The sequence below is a fragment of the Diabrotica undecimpunctata genome, chromosome 2 (assembly GCF_040954645.1).
Source record: "Diabrotica undecimpunctata isolate CICGRU chromosome 2, icDiaUnde3, whole genome shotgun sequence".
Taxonomy (NCBI): Eukaryota; Metazoa; Arthropoda; class Insecta; order Coleoptera; family Chrysomelidae; genus Diabrotica; species Diabrotica undecimpunctata.
In genome coordinates, this window is record NC_092804.1 from 114,456,585 (window position 1) to 114,480,854 (window position 24,270).

General features: G+C 35.2%; 1 protein-coding gene across 1 annotated transcript in view; it reads left to right on the top strand.

Annotated features, from left to right (window-relative positions):
- Positions 1-270: 270 nt before the first annotated feature.
- Positions 271-24,270, top strand: part of DhpD (guanine deaminase) — a 45,453-nt gene continuing 21,453 nt past the window's right edge. The window contains exons 1-3 of the mRNA XM_072523302.1: positions 271-452; positions 2,650-2,926; positions 16,360-16,620. Coding sequence (XP_072379403.1) covers positions 2,819-2,926; positions 16,360-16,620 — 369 coding nt within the window. The 5' untranslated portion in view covers positions 271-452; positions 2,650-2,818. The remainder of the gene's footprint in view (positions 453-2,649; positions 2,927-16,359; positions 16,621-24,270) is intronic.

The window sequence follows — 24,270 nt, forward strand, 5'->3', positions numbered from 1 at the left end:
TATCCTTTAAAATACACTGCTCAGTTGTCTACAAAGTAGCCGCTGTACATTTAACCATGTATATCTTCAAGCAAATAGTGGAAAACTACGACCAAGATAATAAACCTATTTTCAGTAACTACAGCAACCATTCTTTGTAAATATGTTCAATAATCTGCAAAACTGTTATGAAGCTCAGTTGCACAGCAATGACATAATAGGCATTTTATACATGTCATTTGTAAAAAAAATAACCAATAAATACAATATCCGTTTTCGGTACTGTTTATTTTGGCGAATACTATAATATCGAACATAATCTATCTCTTATCACTTGTTAAAAATCCTCGTTTTATTTATTTGATAAAACATTTAATTATTTCAGATAAGCACTAATATTTTTAAAGTTCAGTGTGCCGATTTGCTAAGTATTTGTTGGTGGGTTAGACGGTGCGTCCAGGGGAGTGGAACTGGTAAGGAAAAATATGTCTTACTTTAATTATAGTTTCCCGCCTTCCCCTTGCTTTTCGTATTAGTACATTCACATAACTTTTAACATGTTTGGTTTTTATCTTAACGTTCACTTAATTTTCACCTCCTCTCTTTTCTCAAGGTCAACTTCAACGGAAGTTTACTGATTCGATTATAAGTTTTTGACTATGGTCGGTTTTTGCTGTTACCTTCACATCTTACAGAACTTCATATTTTTCATTGAACTTTTTTAAGAGACTTTTGATAATCAATAAAACAAACAAACACTACAATCTACAATAATTCATATATTATACGGAAAAGCACGTATATACTAAATAGGGCATCTCATGTATAATTCGTGATTTGTTCTTCTGCTCTTGGGTCTTTAGATATTTTTTATTGTTAATTTTATTTGCTCAGTATCGAAAGATGTTAATATCTTTATTAATTTTCTTGTTATTTCCTTCACCTGCTTGTATGCACCGTCGTGTTTTGTTTGTGATCTTTCAATCTCTAACTAAGCATTTGTCGTTGACCTCGTATTGTTTTGTTTCTCTGATTTTCATCCTAATTTGGTTGTTGCTCGAAGTGTATATAATCACGTCAATTATATATTTTGAGCTCCTGAGATCTTTTTACATCAAGTAAAGCATGGCTGTCTATATCCGTGATTTAAGTTTTTTTTCTCTGGATCATTGGTATTTCTTATACCATAAGTAGTTGTTTTAATGTTTTGTTTTGAATTTTAAAAATGTGGTGGTTAAAATTACAATTCTGTATCATATAATTACAATTATTGTTCTAACATTATAAATACAAAATGTCATACAAAATTAAAAAACTAATCTTTCATAATATTTCAGTCTGCATTTATACATTTCTTTATTATTTATTTGTATTTTCTTCCATTCTATGCATTGTTCTTTCAGTGTTTTATGTTTATAATTTTTAAATATTCTTTAACATTATTATTCCATAAATGTCACGTTCCTTCTTTTCTTCTCTTTTGTAGTAGGTCATTACATTGAACTAATTTTGGCATTCATTCATGTCTTCTTCCTGTTTCTCTTCTTCTGCCTGTTTAATACTTTTTGACCGAGTAGTACCTACTCATCGTTATAATATTTCTTGTAAGGTGAACTGCAAACTATTATCTTGAAAGGTGGACTGCAAACTATTATATCTTCAGCAACCCTCCTTGCATGTGCTCTCCAACTGATTTGTTTAGGTACTAGCGCAATTCTCAGTAGTGTGTCTTATAGTATTCTTCTATATTTTGCTCTTATGTTTTCATTCCTTATGTGGTATATTTTAATTTTGCTGGCTATCTTGTAATATAGGTATTCGCCTCCGCTACAATAAGCACATTTTTGGTTTTATTGGTGTCATGTCTTGTTTATTATAACTTTACTGCCTGATCTCATGTAACAGTTGTTCTTAAAATACATACTTGTAGACATCCTGACATTTGCTGCTTAATAACTGTAAGCAATATGTAGTATGTAGCAATATGTATGATGCAACTGTAATAGCATCTACGCAATGCCTAATAATACTATACGAGGTTGAAATGGCAGTAGAACTTTTATTATTTACATAGACTGTTTTAAATATACATACAAATATATATATATATATATATATATATATATATATATATATATATATATATATACATTTGTAATGGAATATAACAAGGAACACTCGAAGAGTGGTGGGTTTTTCGGTCAAAGTGGAGAAATAAAAGACAAAGAAGGTGGCTACTTCATCTATTTATTGAAGACGTTTCGCTTCTTAATCAAGAAGCATCATCAGTTCATCTAAAAAGAACAATATGAAAAACCAAACATCCATGGAAAAGTTAATATAAGTAGGTTACCTTAAAAAGATATGGATCAGTCAAAGATATAAAATGTGTAAAGACGCTTATGATAATGGACATTAAATATTATGTTGTATAGACAATTAATTGAACTGAATACAGTTTACAAATTAACTTAACTTAATTCATTGAATAATTATCACATTATACCTTACAAAATATTAAGACAGATATTATGCAATCATGAACCCTAAAAAATTTTTCAGTATCGCCACTGAACATTCAAGATAAATAATTACTCATGCATATATAACTATAAGCGTGTATATTTCCTGATATAACATACAATTAAATAAAAATATAACCTTTTTCAGCTTTTAGCTTATAAACTAAAACAGAAGCAGACAACGTGACATCGCAGTGAATTGACGATTCAGGGCCAGCCACCTAGCCAGTAAGCCAAGCCAGCGAGTGATTGAAAAGGCGGCATTAACTGCTGACAAAAATAGCTAACCGGAAAAGTTTAGTAGATAAACAAACAAAATGAGAACTGACAATGTTCAAGTTATAGTTGGGAATATTATCCATTGTAGTGATCGATTTAATGTGCAATTGATTAATAATGGATTCATTATCATCGCCGGCTCTAAGGTAAGTAATTAATTTTATATCATTTTTGTATGATGTGAATTTTGTCATTGACCTCCTGAAATCAATATGCCAAAGTGCCAAGAGGGAGGATCTCCCATTGTCGGCGCCAAAGCTGTGTACATGGGACTCAATTTTAGAGTCAATAAATACCTATAAAAAGTTACCATATGTTGCTTAACAATTTTTTATCATATGTAGAAATATGGGTATAAAGGTACAATGTAAAACAACAAATTTATTTTATTACTTTTATTTTAGTATTTATTCTTGTTCTTGATATTTTCTAAGTATGTATTTGGGTCCATTCCCATATATTTTTCCTTACCTCTTTTTCTTTTTACATCCATGGTTATATCCTTAACACTGATGTGCAGACTATTTACTATTTTTATAAATTGATTTAGCCATAAAATTGGAAGCTATTGTTTTCCGCAATATGTGTAATATCGCCATAATGTACTTTTTACTATTTCTGCAACTAGAAAATCAATTGGCATATTTCTTAATGCGCCTAAACTTAGTTCTAAACATATTTTAACAATTATATTTCCAATTGTATTTTAGCTACTTGGTTATACATATAAAAAAATCATAATTGAACTGAATTGAATTAATATAGAGTTTATATAAAAGTATCGTTATATTGCCGGTAGAATCACATTTATTTCAACATACAGACCTTAAGATAAAACTACCTTTTCCATTTTTTTACCTGATATTTTATGTGACTTTTTCACGATAGCCTTTCTTTTAACGGATGTAACGTTTACTTCGGTTGTTTTCTTCTCGTAAACAAGCAGAATACTGTTTTCCTTTCAGATATTTTTAGATTTTTGTAGTTATGTAGATTGTTTAAGATTTTTACATGCAGATTTTAATCTTTTAAAGTTTAGACTTTAATACTATTCGAATCACGATCCTTCGAGATCTTCTACCAGAATTTAAAGACATTGTAGCGTTGTAATTCCTGCGTTGATCTAAATAATTATTTTTAAAAACAAAATGGGTTCTAGGATCTTTTAGACAAACTTTTCCATAACCTTTTCGTCGAAATCATTTGTCTTAGTTAAAAACATAGTTAAAAAGTACTCAGACATTTGAAATATTTCTTAAAAATGTTTTTATGCTATATAAGTTGAAAATCATCGTTCTGATTCTGCGTTTATCGTTGCCCTTACCGCAATCATTTGAAAAATTCTGTATGTTTTATTTATGACTTAACACAGGATCTTGGAAGAGGAAGAACAACTTAAACACTGTTATTGATCTAGACTCTCCTATTTACGAGTGTTGACGTCATCTCGCATACACAAGGAGTCCTAATAAAGTAGTAGTCCTTAACTGCTTACCCTTATTTGGCAAACTCTTGCTGCTGTCGCCTTCCTCCGCTGTCCAGTAACACACAGACTATATTTAGATCTGGATCTTCTTTCTGCTCACGGTCTAGCTTTAGATCTGGATCTTTCTTCGGCTCAAGGAGTAGCTTTATATCTGGATCTTTCTTCTGCTCACGAACTAACTTTAGATCTGGATATTTCTTTTGCTCACGGACTAGAATTGGATCGGGATCTTTCTTTTGCTGAACCTGGAGATTTTCCTTGGTTAAAACTTCTTGGTTATTTCCGCCCTCTAAGATTTTCAACTGTCGAATCTGGCACCCTCGTTCTTCTTGGCGCTCGTAGAATTGGTAGTTGCACTCCTCGCATGATCTTCTCGACAGATCGGAGGCATTCCTCTGACTTCTTCTTGCTCGGTGACTATTGAAAAGTCCATTCGGTATCTAAGCTATCGCTGCTTCGTCTTATTGTGAATATTGAGAACGTGAGACGGCCTTGCTGTAGTGAGATTAGTCTGCTGGTCGATTTTTCTGATTGGTAGGTATGGATACCTACCAATCCACAATTGTAACACTTTGGGCGACAATTTTGTTTCAAAGAATCAGCTGTTGGGCCGAGATATTTCTCGAGTTGGGCGGCCAACATCTGGGGCACTTCTTCAACATTTAAAACGACTTCTTCCACTTTGACAACACCTTTTACTTACTGGACTTTGCGTTGATGGTGGGACACGTTCTTCACGGCTTCATACTCCAATGCTACGACAATAGCGCCCTTCAATATTTGGTAGCGTCCTCTTCCTAGTCGTAATGTCTGCTGGAGATCTACATCGCGCAAGCCATCAAGAAAACATCGGATGGTGAATTGCTGTAGGAACTCTTCAGGAGCTACGGGCTAAGCGAGTCGTGCCATCTTTTCTACTTCCGCTACGTATTCTTCCACACATTCGTTGGAGCCTTGGATAGGCACTATTGGTTGACTCTGGTATACTTGCTTCAAATATTGTCTGCCATATCTTAGTTCTAGAGCCTATAATATGATGGTCTCATAGGTCTTTTGTGCGTCCTTTGGGATGTTTTGGAGGATTTCTACAGCCTTACGTCAAAGTGCTAGTATGAAAGCTGTTGCCTTCTATTCAAATGTCAATCCATTATTTTGTGCAGCGGCTTCGAATTATTGTCTTCTATACCGTGGCCAGGAGCTATCTCCAATTTCTAGGCGGATATTTTCAAGGGTTCTCGTTATCTCATCATGTCTTTTCTCTACTAGACCTCTTGTTACTTCAACTTCTGTAATCATTGTCTCTTCGATTTCTCTTTTCATACATTCTTTTGTCTCAACGATTTCTATTTTGATATCATCTTTTGTCTTGTCGATTTCTTTTTTTTATGTTCTTTATTTACTTTTGATGTCTCTATTTTTGATAAAAGGCACATGAGCAACTTTGTGTCTTCCTGACGACGTTTCTCTTTAGCTTCTTTCTCTTCCCGACGACGTATCTCTTCAGTTTCTTTTTCTTTCTGAATACGTCTCTCTTCAACTTCGTGTCGATGTTTTTCTTTGTCTTCTTGTCTTCTTTCTAAAACAATAGTAATCAGCAAAGGGCCAACCAGATGTAAAATTAAAATAAAAAGTAAAATACCTTGGAACTATACTGTCCAGCTATGGAGACCTGGGCGAAGAAGTGAGACATCAAGTACAAAAAGCAAATAGACTGGCATGATGCCTTAATCACACTATATGGCGAAACAGACACATTAACACTGAGATGAAGTCAAGAATTTATAAAGTCAGTGTAAGACCAATAATGACTTATGCCTCAGAAACAAGACCCGACACAACCACAACACAAAGGCTACTGGAAACGGCAGAGATGAGAGTACTGAGAAGAATTACAGGAAATATGCTGAGAGATCGAAAGAGAAGTGAAGACACTAGAAGAAAATATAACGTACAGTGTATAAACGAATGTACAGTAGGTAAATAGAAAAAAGAATGGAATAACCACATAAGCAGAATGGAGGAGACCCGGGTCGTCAAAAATAGCAAGAGATAAGTCGCCAATCAGCAGAAGAAGTATCGGACGACCGCGCGGGGATAGAGTGACAACCTTCCATAGAGGTATTAATCCGGCAATAAACAAGTAGAATTACTTATAAACAGGAAGAAAAAGAAGAAGAATAAAATTTAAATATTTCTAAATGAGCATTGCTCCATTTCCTTCCTAGTCGTGTTAAAAAGTAAATAGAAGAAATACTACTTTTCATTTGATATATATAATGTAGGTTCATATTATTTTGTTAGCCAATAATTGCATCCGTGTCCTTGAATGTTTTTAAGTAGGTAGTGTTTACTGAACAAAAAACTGGTAAATCCACGTCTAGGTATCATTATTTACGAAAATGACTTCATAATATTTTTATTGTCTGATACCAGTGTTAATATTCAAATGTTTTCCCATAACTTTGTTTTTTTTTAATCTTTAGGTGATTTACGTTATCGCTAACATTTTTGTTATCTACATGATTTTAGTAATTAAAAACAGATGCAAGGAATTTTGAATTCGTGTACATTTAATCTTATTACAAATACGCCGTTCTTTGCCCCTAATGTTTATTAATATCTACATATTTATTAAATATAGTATTTCTTACATGTGTTTTGTCTGGTGTGAAACAGATAATTTTTAACATTTTTGGTCGACTATTTTGTTTTGTCACTATCTGTCTCAACAGAGTGACCATAAATTTAATTAGTCGCTCTTTCGATTATTAGGTATAACTTCTTTTATAACTTTTTACTTCTACCAAGTGGGTTAAGTGCCTTTCGATTACATTAATCGAACAAAATAGGGTACAACAGTACTATGTTCAAAAATTGGTTTTTATTTGGAAAAATACACATAGTAAGTAAGAAAAACAGTGAGATACAATTATTATTTACTATTTTAAAATGGTACAAAAAAGTATTACAATATAGACTACCTGACATAGAGAGGACAAAAACAATGTTAGAAACAGCAGAGATGAAAACACTTAGAAAAATTGATGGTACGACACTATGGGACAGAGCTAGAAGTACAGATATACGACGTAGGTGCAAGGTGGAGAACATCAAGAACTGGGTAAGAAATAGAAGAGTAAAATGGAACGATCATATAAGCCGAATGACAACAAATAGAGTAGTAAAGATGGCAAGAGACGATTCCCCAAGAGGAAGACGATCGGTAGGAAGGCCACGAAAACGATTGAAGAACAACTTACTGGAGGCCCATTGAAAAACAGACAGAGTCATGTCTATATAAAAAAGAAGAAGAAAGAAGAAGACTAACGGAAATTCTGTTGTGATGGTTTCTGCTACTCGGTTTATTCTGTGCAGAAGACATGTAACATGCACCAAATTGGGGTAAAATACTTTTAGGTTCTGTCCTACTTTTACCATATAGGGTGCGGCATCAGATAGAAACACCAACAAATTTTTTTCTGGCACTGGGTTTGGAAGAAAGAAGCTTGACAGAGACTGCAGTATGAATCTGGATTCCGTCACATTATTGGTTTTGTCCAACTGCTTCGAAGCTATTAAGTATGCGTTTGTAGAATTATTTTCTTGAAGTGCTCCAATCATCAGATGTGCGATATATCTGCCACAAGCATCGGTACTTTCATCCTCAACGATGTAGTTTTTAAAGAGGGAACTGTTCAATATAATTTTTGGGTGTAAAGATGACCAATATGCAGGTAAATTAAAATGTTCTCAAAACATGCATTTTTTTCAAAAACCCGACAAAATATGCAAAATATGCACGTATATGCAATTTGCATATAATCCGCGCTCTACTGATGACGTAATGTCCAGCATATATGTAGCAATTGATGGCCATTCAAAAATTAAAATTGACGTATTTTAAGATTTTTTTTAAAAGTCGTCTGTTTCTGAAATAATGAATTTATTCCATACCTTTGCATCATACTGTATGTATGATGCAATATTAATGTTTCTATCTCTATTGTTTTTCTCGCTTATAGGTATCTCTCTTTGTTCATTTATAAGTCCTCTTTCTTAGAAAGTTACTCAGAATTCTATGAGCGGACATCGTTGCAAATGAAGAGGTCCTAAGATCTAATATCTGACGAAATGTACTTCTTTTTCTTCTTATTGCATTCTTGTCTCTTGTGGAGGTTGCTGATCAACATTACTATTTGCTTTCGAACCTGCTGTACGGAATAATTAGACCAATGGCATTCCGAATCATTCACGACGGTTTCGCAACCAAGAAATTCTTCTACATTTCACGCTTCTTCGTCCTACTTTATTTCCTTGCATTATAAGCTGTACGAACTCATATCGGGTGCCTCTAGAGACGTGGCCAAGGAACTCAAGTTGTCTCTTCTTTATAGTGAACATAATTTCAGTTCCAATATTCAGTCTTTCCAGCACTGCCAGATGTATGTGTGAAGCGTTTTACAAACAATGTGGTTGAAAATTTTGCGTAGGATAACAACAGTGATTTTAAGAAAGTGCCAGTGCGTAATTCCTGAAAAAAGATTTGAATGCATTTAAATGCTTAAACACAACAAGTATATTTCAATGTGTACAAAACTTGTATCTAAAAGTAAAGTGTCAGAAGTATTGCGGCAGTTGCATGACCGTACATCAGGTGGACACTTTGGTATTACGAAGACTCTGCAAAAGGTTCGAGAACGGTTCTATTGGGTGAACTCTAAAGATGATGTGAGAAGATGGTGCCAGAAATGGGAACTGTGTGCAACCAGTTATGGTCCATTTGGTAAAAAGAGGGTACCTATGAAACAGTACAATGTTGGTAGTCCTATGGAAAGAGTAGCAATGGCATTGCAGTCCATTTCCAGAAACGGATGATGGAAATAAATATATCCTGGTAGCCATGGATTATTTTACGAAATGGTCTGATGCCTGTGATACTAAATCAAGAAGTTGCAGAGGTACTTGTTAAAGAATCATTAGCCGATTTGGTGTTTTCTTGGAGATCCACTCCGACCAAGTGCGAAAATTTAAGTCAAATTGATTAACTCTTCCAAAACGTTTGCCAATTGATTGGTGTGAATAAGACCAGAACAACACCGCTACATCCTCAATCAGATGGAATGATCGAGAGGATGAACCGAACGATAGGTAAACACCTGTCCAAAGTTCTATCAGAACATCAAAGAGATTGGGATGAGCACATTCATTTATTCCTAATGGCCTACCGCTCGGCTGTGATTGAAACTACAGGCCAGACTCCAACCTGCCTGATGTTGTCGTGAAGTTCGTTTGCCTTGCGACCTAGAGTTTGACTGCAGACCTTCCGAAGAACATGTTGCAAGCGAAGAATATGTAGACTGCCTAAAGTTAAGAATGAACAACATTCATGAACTTGCCCGACAACACATCCAGTTAGCCAGTGACAGAATGAAAGATCAGTATGATTCTCGAAGCAAGAATGAAAGCTTTGAAGTAGGTGATCTTGTTTGGCTTTATAATTCACAACGTCGTCAAGGCTTGTCTCCTAAACTTCAAAGACAATGGGAAGGTCCGTATGAAATTAAAAAGAGAATAAATGACGTAATATACCGAATTAAGAAGTTGCCGAAAGGTCTCCCAAAAGTAATTCACATAAATCGTCTTACACCTTATGCTGGCTGAAATGAAACAGAAGAAACACCATGAGACCACCTTCCACCACCTTCAACATGAGATCAAAGATGACCGGCGACCAAGCTTAATGAATTTATGTCAAATTACGCAGAGAGAAAGAGTGCTAGATTCGGCGTGACCACAGAAGTTCAGCAGGATCTTTTTAGTGTTCCGAATAACGTCTCTCTAGCCCGATGTGTTGCCAAAGATCTTAAGATGACTAAAGGAATCTCGTCCGTATTCTATAAGAAGTTTGGTCGTTTGGACGAGTTAAAAAATCAGCAGCCTAAAGTTGGAAGAGTACTGAGATTAGAAGATAGTCCTCGATCTTTGCTGTGTATCGTGACCAAGAAGTCGTATAAACACAAGTCAAGCTACGAGGATATATGGCGTGCTCTAACTAATTTGAAGAGAATCGTATCCAATTATGAAATCAATAATTTGGCCTTACCCAAGATAGGCTATGCACTAAAAAATCTGGATTGGAAGATTGTCAGAAGCGTGCATGAAGTGATCTTCCGAGAAACCGGCGTACGAATTATTGTGTGTTGCATTAACTCGAAGAGAGGGTATCCTTTAAAATCAGTAGACTGTTATTTTCTAATTGAGGGGTTCATGCAGAGCTGGACAGTCCTGTAGATCCCGCCATCCTCGGCCTACATATAGAGTTGCTGATCGGGACACTCAGATCTAATAGGGAAGCAGTGTAACGAAATAGTCCAACTCCGACGTGTGATACGTGTCACAATTCTTTGAAGGATGGATCTAGAATATACAATCAATGGCGTGCTTAATAGCGCCTGCCTTCGAGGCGCTTCCGACGATGAGTCAGATAGATGATAGAATAGAAATAGACTACTCCAGATGATTCTCGAATAATACTTTTGGTATATATATATATATATATATATATATATACCAAAAGTATTATTCGAGAATCATCTGGAGTAGTCTATTTCTATTCTATCATCTATCTGACTCATCGTCGGAAGCGCCTCGAAGGCAGGCGCTATTAAGCACGCCATTGATTGTATATTCTATATATATATATATATATATATATATATATATATATATATATATATATATGCAGCGCTGTTATGAGCTAAGCAGTTAAATATATTATCGTACTGTAAACTTATAAATTATGAAACGCCACAATATAATGACAAGAGTCTTGCTTTAAAAAAGTTTTTATATTTTTAGGTTTTGTGTTTTTGAAATAAATAAAACAAAAGAGCAGGGATTTTGCTGAATTTTAAAACTTTGAACTGTATATCTACTTATGTTAATTTCAGATTTAACTCTTGTAAGGACTTAAGGGATGAAACGTAAATAAAAAAATGGTCAAAATTAATTTCAGCACATATGACATGTCCCGCTTTGACGGTATATACCTAAGTAAAAAATAAACATTTTTAAATACATTTTTAAATACCAGCCGCCGCAGTATATCTAAAGGCCGGTTTTCACGCTACATCTTATTGTACGTTTTGTTGGATAGGACAAACCCTATACATTAAAACGTGGCATGTAAACAGCAAAACGTACATCTTGTCGAATCGAAATGAAATCCAAGGTCAGATCGCAGAAATGATGGGAGAAGCATAGTTTTGAGAGAACTGACAGGATAAAACGTTACGACGTGAAAATACATGTTCAGACAAGTCGTCCGATCTTGACTCAGTTAAGGACTAGCTCCACTGCAGTTCCCTTCATTTTTCCCAAAAAAATCCTAATTATGTCAGATTTGCGGCAATGCATCCACGATTTTCTCGGGGAATTTATTAAATTGTATAAAAGTTTTTAAGTAGTTCTGTTTTAAAACCAAATAGATTGCATTACAGGTTTCAGGAATTATTTGGCTTAACGCTGGTTTGGATATTATGGTTCTGACCTCCAAGTCCTTGAGACTGCGTCCTGTTACAGGATATCTGAGAGTTGCTGTGAGTCTCTGTGAGTGGGGTGTAATTGCTTTTCTCATGCAGGTGTCTTGTTTCAATATGTATGATGTTACCAAATCTAGCAATTGACAATAGTGTAGCGAGAGTAGCTTTTAGTAACGAGACGTGGGAATACTGGCTTCTTTTTAGAAGCCTCTCTCCTGATCATCTTGTCTTTTCCCTCTTCATCTCCTTTTTCCTCAGTCGTAGTCTCGTAATAGTTGAAAAAATAAAAGAAAGCAGCCGTGTTTCCTCCATAATAAAAAAAATCACTAAACAAGCTTCACACAACTCAAGACTCTGAATTAGAAATGAAAATGAAAACGAAAGGGAAAACGTAGTGTGTATACACTGGACAAAACGTACATTTTGCCGTACGTTTTATATGACTCACAAAACGTACAAGAAAACGTAGCGTGAAAACAGGCCTTTAAAGTAGAACTTTTACAATCTACAAATCTGAGCATTCTCTTATATTTCTTACCGTAACTATACCTTAATAAAATATATACATTAATATGCATTTATATAAATATAACTAAGAATAATAATTGAATGAGGCACTGACCTCCTTCATTATCAATATAAGATTAAGTTATATAATTTATAAACGTGACAGATATATACAATAAATGTTTTGTCTAATAAAACAAAAATAAATAAACAAAGATAAATTACAATATTTATGGAACTTTTATCGTAAATTATAAAGATAAAATATGTAATAACCATATAGTGAAATTGGCCTTGGGGATTGGAAGAACAAAGATAAAAAGCCAAAACTTAACAGATATTTAGATATTATCACATAGATGGCATGGCAATAAATCGACAGAACATCGGGATAATAATAAAATTCTAGAATGCAGAAAATCCAGGGCATAAGACAGTTACTAAAATACGGAGGTTATCTTTACGACCTCTGATACCTTTGCGACAATCATAAAGAAGCACAATATATAATCAATTTGATTGGATTTGATTGCGTTTTCCACTTTCTCTAATAATGAATATGTCACTTAAAATTATTTTTTGTTCTTTTGTAATTTTGTAGCATATATTACTGTTCTTTTCTCTTACTCTTTTTATAGTACGATTAATAATAAACAGGTTGCCTGTCATTTTGTATTTCATTTATTTAGAGTATCTATGAAGTAGAGTAAATTGGGTTCATTTTGTGGACAAACAAATCATACATTTACGTATATCAGTTTTTTTGTACAATTGAGTTTTAACGTCACACAAGGGGCCAAATTCTCAACATTCCTAATTAAAGGTCTAGGCAAAAAAAAATTGATTTTGTAAAAGGATGCGTGTGAAAATGTCTTCCATCTATACACATACATGTACACATACATAATATACATACGAACACAAATACAAATACAAATACAATTTGTCAAAACTAGGAATGAATTTGAAATTCCTACAATCGTCACACTCACTGGATGCACACCAAAATTACCGGAAATATACTGGTAGGAGAAATAAACTCGACGTGTAGTGACAGTGACATGAAATGAAATTTAAATCAAAATTGAATCGAAAAGCCAATCAAACCAGAAAAGTCCAGGCAAAGCCGAGAAATGAAGGTGAATTTTATGCAACAAGGAGCAAGGGACCTTTAATAGACTTAAAAAAAGTGCAGAAACGTCTTGCAGCAGCAACAGGTGTGGGTTTAGGCACCATAAAAATAATTTCGGGGAAAGTGAAGTCTATCGAGGAATGTACCTCATCATTTAGTACTCCAAATAAAAAAAGAAATAGTTCAGCTTTAAAATCTAAGTTAGATGAGGGCGACAAAGGAGTGCTACGTCGATTTATATTTGATTTTTGTACTACCAAAAAGAAGGTTCCAACTGTACAACTATTCCTATTTTTTTTATAGCCATATTAATATCACAGAGCTAGTTGCCATACTTCTCTAAAACGGTCGGACGGATTTTTAGGAAATTTTATCAGCATATTCGGCAGGTCTGGGAATGGCTCGTAATATATTTTTCACCAACCCATATTTTTAAGCAGCCATATTAGTGTTACAAAGTTAGTTGCCATACTCCTCCGAAACGGAGTGACCGATTTTTATGAAATTTTATATCTATATTCGGTTGAATATACTACCCTGAATTTTGTTCCAGTAAAGTTGTTGTCTTTTAAATCAGTTGACACAGTTATAAATCAGGATAACGTAGTCAACTATCCTACACAGTTTTTGAATTCATTTTAATTTCCTAGAGTCCCTCCTAACAATTTACAATTAAAAAGTGTCAATTAAAAAAAATTAAAAAATTAATTAATTATTGTCAAAAATTAAAAATTAATTGTCATTATGCTACGTAACATTAATCAACCTCAACTATGTAATGCAACTAGACTGACTGAAAAGGCTAATGAATATTTACAATTTCCAGCGCTTTTGGCTTTTGTAATTACAATAAACAAGTTACAAAGTCAACCGTTGGAAGTTTGCGGAATTAACTTAGAGTTTTCATGTTTCGCGCATAGACAAATATAGAATTGAACTCCGTTCCAGATAGGTGGTCTTGCCACTCAATGAACAACTAAAATAAAAAAACTAAAAATTTATAAATAACCATACCTTTTACCGTAAATCAGAAAATGTTTCAGATGTTAGGCCATAAATTAATAGATAATATTAACCATAAATTTCAGATCCCTGGCTCAATTTCCTCCTCTGTCCTCATTTTCCTTTTTCTTCATCACTCCAGAAATCAGACAGTGTACTTCTCTCCTCTCAACATTATGTTTACAACGTTTCTTTCATCCAGCCCGAAACCCATTCGCCTCTCGAAATCTTCCCTCTCATTTGCCCATCTCTGGCAGTTAAAAATGTGGGCGGGAGCGTCCGTTATCCCACAAACAGTACAGTCTGCCGAAGCAGATTTGCCTATTCTATTTGTGAAGGTGCCAAAACTACCATGTTCGGTCAGAAACTGCGTCAGGGGTCATGAAGTAGTCTAGTTTCCTGAACTTACCTTCCCACCATGGCCTCAGATCCATTTCTCCTCGCATACACCCTCGCTCGCTCTTTGCACAACAAAACGATCGTTATCACTGCTCCAATGAGATATAGAGCCTCATTTGAAACTGTCCTATATGGGCTAGATACCCTGAAGAGCATTCGCCTTTGCGAAGTCTCCATCAACTTATCGTATTTTGCAGTGTTTAGACGCTACACCACACGGGAGCAGCGTAGGTTACCACAGACTGGAAAACTCCATTTACTTAACACCTTTCTTTTGGTGCTACCTGGGCCTCCAATGTTTGGCATCAGCCGTATCAACGCCTCCAGAATTCGGTTCGCCTTCTCTACCGTCTTTTGGATGTGTAGTCCGAACCTTAGTCCTTCCGACAACCAGAATCTCAGATACTTAATCGATTTAACAGGTGCAACCTCCACACCTTCCACTATAAAGCGAAGAGAGGATTTTTCCCGGCTCCCTTTGAGAACTAACACCTTAGTTTTCTAAGGCGCTAGCTGTAGATCGTTCTCTTTGATCCACCTACTAATTCGACGCATGGCTGTGTTAGCCGCATTAGTCATGTCTGTTTTCTGACTTGCCTTCGCAACCAGTGCGAGATCATCAGCATAAGCTACAAGAGTGCATCCTCTTGACATCTGTAGCCTCAACACCCCGTCGTACAGGACATTCCACAGAATGGGACCTAGTACTGAACCCTGCGGAACACCCTGTGACAAACTGATGCTGGTATCTTTTTCTCTTATGGACCTGTCAGTAAAGTATCTATCAATTACATTGACCAGGTACTCACTAACTTCCAATTCTCTCAGCTGGACATGATTTTTTCCCATGATGCTGTATTAAAGGCATTCTTAACGTCAAGTCAAAATCCAGTCACTTAGATAGGTAATTAGATTTTCTTAAAATGATTGAAACATCCACTTTGACACGGTTTAGACTGGATGGTGAATTGTCGTACTCACAACTGGTTGGATAAACAGTTTATTGTATTACAACTTCCTCAGTAGCTACTTTAACACTGTAGGGTAAGGATTGTCGTAATTAAGAATATTTGGTTGCAAACTTTGGAATCTCAATCAAAATTGGAATGGACAAACTCGGCCCAGGATTGGGATAAGGTACCTGATTCGTAATAAGACCCTAATGAAATGAGAAAATGCAAAAATAAGATAGGCGAAGAAAGAAAAATAAAGACGAGAATTATAATATAACTTACCCAAAAAAGGGATCGCTCTCAACGAATAGAAGTGATGTTTTGCATCTGACTGCAAAACGGAAATAATGCTAAATATATAAAAGTTTATATTTTAATTGTTTTTGGATAGATAGATAAGACTGACGCATTTGTAATTAAGGGGAAGAGTTTGCAATTAGGAATACTTTAGAATTATTATAAACAGAAGGCTGAACTTCTGCATGAAGTTTAAATGTAATTTAACCAAAATTTTTGAATGTTTTATAGTATTACATGTTTTATTTATTTCTTGTTACAGATTTTAGGTATAGGTACCGAATCAGATCTATCTGAAACGGTAACGAGACTGAAATTAAAGAATTTTAGTACCCGGCTATTAAAGAAGTCACAAATCCTTATACCCGGTTTGGTAGACACACATATTCATGCTCCACAATATCCAAATTGCGGTCTCGGATACGACATGCCTCTGTTGGATTGGCTTAACAACTATACCTATAAATTGGAGAGAAAATATAAGGATTTGGAATTTTCAAGACGAGTGTATACCACTTTGGTGGTAAGTTTTTTTTATATATATATATAATGGATATTAATATAGCATAAATTCAACGAATAAAGCATATGTTTGTTAATTAAAGCATTAATCACATAATGTGGATAACAAATAATTCAGTATTTTGGTATTTATTAAATAATGATGATACCGATGAGTTATATTAATCTGATTCAGCTTTTTCAGGTTTATTCAGTTCTTTTCTTGTATCTTTCACTTTGTAATTCGTTTAAGTAATACATTATGTTTCTCCTTTCGCAGTGAAACCCAGATATCGTTCTTCTTTTTAAAGTTCCGTCTTCTATAGAAGGTTCTTTCTCTATATCTTTTACCTTCAATTTTACCCTCTATAATCAACTGCAGCAGCCTGTATCTTGATCCTTTCATGACATGTCCAAAATATTCAAGTTTTCGTTTTTTGTTATACATAATTTGAGCCACGTCCTCATTTTTATTAAGTCTGCGTAGGACTTCAATATTGGTAACTCGTCTATTCACGATATACGCAGCATTCTACGATAGCACCAACGCTCAAATACCTCTTATGTTTTTATCTCTGATTGTTTCAGCGTCCAGGCCTCAGAATCGAAGAGTAGCATTGTAAAAACATATCAGCGCAATAGTCTTATCCTTAGGTCCATCTTTAGATTTTTATTGCATACTACTTTAGATGTTTTGTGATGAATTTTGTCTTCCTTAAGTAGTATTACATGTCCTTTGCAAAAATAACCGTATTATCTGCATATCTAACATTATTGATATCCGACAATACCTTCTGCAGCTTCTGATAGAACTTCTTGAAATATGACTTCTTTCTAGACATTAAATAAGAGTGGTAACGAAAATACGATGTGTTAATACACACACACACACACACACACACACACACACACACACACACACACACACACACACACACACACACACACACACACACACACACACACACACACACACACACACACACACACACACACACACACACACACACACACACACACACACACACACACACACACACACACACACACACACACACACACACACACACACACACACACACACACACACACACACACACACACACACACACACACACACACACACACACACACACACACACACACACACACACACACACACACACACACACACACACACACACACACACACACACACACACACACACACACACACACACACACACACACACACACACACACACACACACACACACACACACACACACACACACACACACACACACACACACACACACACACACACACACACACACACACACACACACACACACACACACACACACACACACACACACACACACACACACACACACACACACACACACACACACACACACACACACACACACACACACACACACACACACACACACACACACACACACACACACACACACACACACACACACACACACACACACACACACACACACACACACACACACACACACACACACACACACACACACACACACACACACACACACACACACACACACACACACACACACACACACACACACACACACACACACACACACACACACACACACACACACACACACACACACACACACACACACACACACACACACACACACACACACACACACACACACACACACACACACACACACACACACACACACACACACACACACACACACACACACACACACACACACACACACACACACACACACACACACACACACACACACACACACACACACACACACACACACACACACACACACACACACACACACACACACACACACACACACACACACACACACACACACACACACACACACACACACACACACACACACACACACACACACACACACACACACACACACACACACACACACACACACACACACACACACACACACACACACACACACACACACACACACACACACACACACACACACACACACACACACACACACACACACACACACACACACACACACACACACACACACACACACACACACACACACACACACACACACACACACACACACACACACACACACACACACACACACACACACACACACACACACACACACACACACACACACACACACACACACACACACACACACACACACATACACACACCACACACACCACACACGCTAAACAGAAGGAATAATCTGGGTTAGAGGTAAACGGATGCATCAACACTCGATCCGACAAGGAGCGGGAAGTGACTAATTAACACTAGGTCACGAAACGGTTACGTCTCAGATCAACACTCTAAGATTGGTTCGGAGCTACGACTGGATCAACACTCTGGCGGAACTCGATTCTCTCTTGTGGCGTACGCTGTTATATACTGCCGCCTGTCTGCAATCTCTAGCGATACCTGGCGATACACATTGTTACAATTCACAAATGACAACCACATAGAAAAAGAGGTTTCAGCAAGAATATCTGCTGGGAATAGAGCATTATACTCCCTATCATCAATATTAAGATCTAAGCTGCTCAACTGAAACCTAAATTAAGACTGTACATGTCAATTATTCGCCCAGTTGTTACATATGGAAGTAAAGCATGGACTCTACATTAGCGAGAAATAAATAAGCTGCTAGTAGTTGAAAGGAAGGTTCTCAGAATGATATTTGGCCCTCAAAGAGATGAATTGACAGGATAGTGGAGAAGGCGGCGCAGTGCTAAATTGGTGACTATGGATGGTACTAAAAACATCGTCAGACATATATAAGCTAATCTAATAAGATAAGCAGGTCACTTGGTAAGATCTAAGGGAGACAGAGTGCTAAAGACAGTGTTTTTTGACAGACCAGACGGTAGAAGATGAGTAGGCCGTCACAGAAAAAGGTGGAAGGATGATGTTGAAGTTGATTTGTCTAGGATTGGGGTACAACAATGGGAAATGGAAGCGCAAGATCATAGATGATGGACGACTATAGTGGATGAGGCGAAAATTCACCCCGAATTGTAAAGCCAGTCAAGAAGAAGAAGACAAGTCTATTCCAGAATTTTGGAACCCTGTACCATCTCGTACAGGTCTAGTGGATGGGTACCATATGTTTTTGGAGTCAGTGTCCCTAGATTGATGCATGGTAAGGAAGCCTGTTATGGTTCTGAACTTAATCCTAATTGTTTTCTGCAGTTATTCAGCTCCGTTAGTTCATATCCATCTACTATTCATTTTGTCATGTGTTTGACCAGGTATACTTTCCCAGTGGAAGTTGTGTTGTATTCTGGCTTTGGACCAAAGTATTTTGTAGTTAATACACTTTTAGTAAGTTCATCAGTTCTTTTGTTACTGTTCATTCCTCCAAGACCTAGCACACATTCCAGTTTAATACTATTATTTTCGGCCAGTCTATCAAGTATTTCTCAGCATTACCACACTAACCTATAAGTCCCCATATCCCCTTGACTATATTTGTATATATTGATTAATTTAAATTTAAAAACCCTTATGTTGATTTCTCTCGCAGAATAAAAGATTGCATAAATCTCTGCCTGAAATGCAGAGGTACATTCCACTTCTTCTTCTTCTTCTTCTTCTTGTGCCACTCCTATCGGAGATTGGAAATGGTCAAGGCTATCCTGACCTTGTTTACAGCTGACCTAAGGAGTTTATTAGTGGTACAGCCCAACCACTCTCTCAAATTACGCAACCATGACATTCTTCTACGGCCTGGATTCCGTTTTCCTTCTATTTTTCCTTGCATTATATTTTGAAGTAATTACATTTTCAAATAATAAGTACATTCTACTACTGGAATAGAAATGTTTACATTGCCACCACTACTGAAAATTTCTGCATCCGACCATTCTGCAGTTTTAGAGGTCCGTATGGACTAGGCCTAGACCTAGTCCTGTGTACTAGGTGTAACCCTGCAGCCTTGGTGTGTTGCATTTTTTTTCTGCCCCATACCTCTCGAGAACGGATGTCCTCCTGAAAACGTACTTAAGCCTATGTCTGGGTACGATATGGTCAAAATTTAGCATCCATACGGTGTTTCTAATTTCATTTATGATCTAAACATTACGTTAATTAGGATTTTCTCCCTTATCACGATGTGCAGGTGAGAGTATATCTCCTGTTTTTGTGCCTCTTGGAGCCCTGTAATTCCAATCTTAATTTAGAGATATCATTTTTTGCTGCACCATTGACCAACATACCATTGATGCATATGCTATTTACAACCATACCGGTATTACCATACATTAGCCACAGGATACATTTTTATTCATACACATATAGGTACATATTAGGTGCTTATAAGGTTAAATATCGATTTTAGCTTCTTTAACGTAATTTATTATTGCATCTAAAACGCGTTTATTATTGCTTGATAACAGGGAACCAATGTTGAGAGGGAGAGGAGTGTTGTATTCTATTAGAGAATTATATAGTCTAGAGATAGCCGTATCATTTTTTTTACACTTCAGCAATATGTGGTTAATATCACCTATGGACTTGTTGTCACAGTCACATAACGGGGACTTTAGTATCCCTAATTTATGAAGGTGCGCCGGAAAAAGGCCATGATTCAATTTTAAACGTGTTACTGTTGAAGTATATCTTTTTATACAATCAAAAGTTATGACCGGTATTCTATTTGGAAGCTGTGGGTAAAGCTGGAAATAAAGATTTTTCGATGTCTTGCTAAAATAATATTGTAAGATTCTGACCATCTGACTTTAATAGCTTTTAACCATACCGTTATAAATCCAATATATTCTCTCTTGATTTAAATCCCACATTTTTCCTTGAGTTCGCCTGGCTAGTATTAATTAGTTACCGCTCTCTTTGTTAATGTTTGTATCTGCAAATTCCATATATAGATTCTAGTCTTACCTCAATGTACTTTACTTCACGTATTACTAGATTTATCTTTGTACTGTTCAGGTTTCAAGGACCGTATTTTGTTAAATTTCAAGATTTTGTATAACTCGGGCTTATTGGAGCTTTTGTTACCGTTGGTTGTATTATGTAAAACCAACAGATCACCTTTAATTTACGATACGAGACGAATCCCCAGGTTTTAACAACTTTTCTGCTTTTCCAAAAAAATTGTGTAGTATTATTAATATGAGTGTTCTAACTAGTTTCTATCCACATTAATCTCAGCTCTAATTATTTGTGAAGGCAACTACTTTGACCAACACAATTAATATCTCTTAAAGAAAGCGAAGTCTACTAATACGCATTACGAGCAATATCACTAACACACTTTGGATATTGTCTACTTAGCTAAAATATACCTAGAGCCGCAAAATATTTAACATTATGCAAGTAACAAAGACATGCAATCAATCAATCAATGCGATCAATTCTGCAAATATATAAAATAATGTCACCATATCCTTAGTATTACAAATGTCTCTTTGAGATTTTAATTGGTATCATTACCCCATTCCTAATTACGGTTATATTGTAAATTATCACACAACTTGGTGTAATCTTGGTTTTTATATGACTATTATTTTTTGATTTAAAGTCCTGTATCTTTTCAATGCAGTGTAATATAGTATGAGAATGTTTTAATGGTTTACTTTCGACTTTTGAATAATAATATACATTTATGGTTTAAAGTTTTCCCTTTGCGAATTTGCATACCTAAGAAAATTTACCTTAATAAAATTTACTAACCCTTCTAATACTAGTTTAAATGTAATACTAATCTATAGAGAAAACAAACGAAATAGGGAAATGATTTTGGCGCATTAATAATAAACTGTGTTCCATATAAGTTTACTAAGTGACATAGACATCTGAAACCCCCTTTATAAATTAGTATATTATGTCGTAGTTTGAAAGGACGTAGGAAATTTCGACACCAAGCAAGTAGCGACTAAAATTTAATAGTAATTTTCGACACCAGTAAAACCATATTATACCAAAGGCCCGTTTTTACCTTACAGGTATATTCGACACCAAATAAATATAGCTGCTTCATTAATAAAATACCATAATTAATAGTTAATTAATTTATTTATTTTAATAAAAATAATATAAATTTTTTCTCTTTAGAACGGTAATATCTAATATAATAATTTTTGTACATTTTACAGTTAATATACGTGTACAATGACTTATTTGCTATTATAGGAATGATACTGCATATATATATACATATATATATATATATATATATATATATATATATATATATATATATATATATATATATATATATGTATATATATATATATATATTGTTATGATATGTAAAATCAAGAAAATATTGGTTTGTTTAAAATATTTCAAAGTTCAAAAAAACATTAAAATAATTCAGAAAGTATAACCAACAAACATTTCGAAGAAGGAAAGTTATTAAATTCTTGGATTACCTGTACTAAACAAAATGTAAGCTATACATAAATTATTTCTTTGTTATACTTGAGTGACCCGCATAATTTTAAGTGAAATCCAAAAACAATTGAACCGGGTTTTCCAAATACATTAATGCAGTGATTAGAGACAATAGAAGAGATTTTAGAAAGAGGTTTTTGTTAGTTTTTAAGAATTATAGAAAAATATTATTTGTAAATAAGTTTTAGGAAATTTTATAATTATAGGTAAAAATTTGTTTGTTATCGAAATGAAAAAAATGGGAGAATTGTGACGAGTTTTGATTGGCGGAGATTGAAAAAGGTGGGATAGGTATGTAGGAATGAAAGTTTAGCTAGATTTAGGAGAGAGAAAAGATAATCAGTTGGTTTTCCAAGTCTGTAAGACGAACAGTGATTGTTCTCTGGCGGTTCCCGAGATGTAGCAAGCAGTAGTGTTGAATGTTAGTGAGTTTTTGTGGAGTTAGTGTATCTGACAGAAGCTGAAGCAGCAAAATATTGTAAGTCATATTTTTCTACTTATATTCCTGATGTCCTGAAGAGTCACTGTTCAGGCCAACGAGAGATTCAGTTTATCGTAAAGAGAAGATATTCCAAGAGTCATTTTTCACTCGGGCCAACGAGAGATTCAGTTTATCGAGAGGAGAAAGGCTATCATAATTTGAATGATTTGTGCTTTTGAAGGAGATCATTAAGGACGATATACTTGCAACAATCTGTTGTACGATTGCTGATTACATAGGGAGCGGTTGAGAGGAGATAATATAGTCTACAAGGAACAAGGATTTGGACCACTCATCATCAGAGAGAGATATTTTTGTTTTCTGCAGTTTTTTCTTTTATTGATAACACAATTGTTACACTTAATTTAAAAAGGATATAAATATTTTGATTAGGAGAGTTAGAATAGTTTGGGATTTTGAGATTTCAATTAATATTGTTTGTACCATTAATTTTGATTGTTCACGTACGTAGAACAAAATTTTGAGAATCATTATATGAGATTTGTTTATTGAAAACTTTTGAGTGTGAATTATTTCATTATTTTTATTTCAATATATAGTGTTAGATCATATGTGTTTTTTATTATTCCGGTATTCTTTGGACCTTACCTTTCACATGTAATAGCATAGATATTGAAGCACGAATTTAACCCTGAGATAAAAGAATTAAAAATTGTGATAGAGTCATAATCATATCATTTAAATAATTTTAATTAATCAAAAAATTAATTAGCTAATTATTGCTTGGC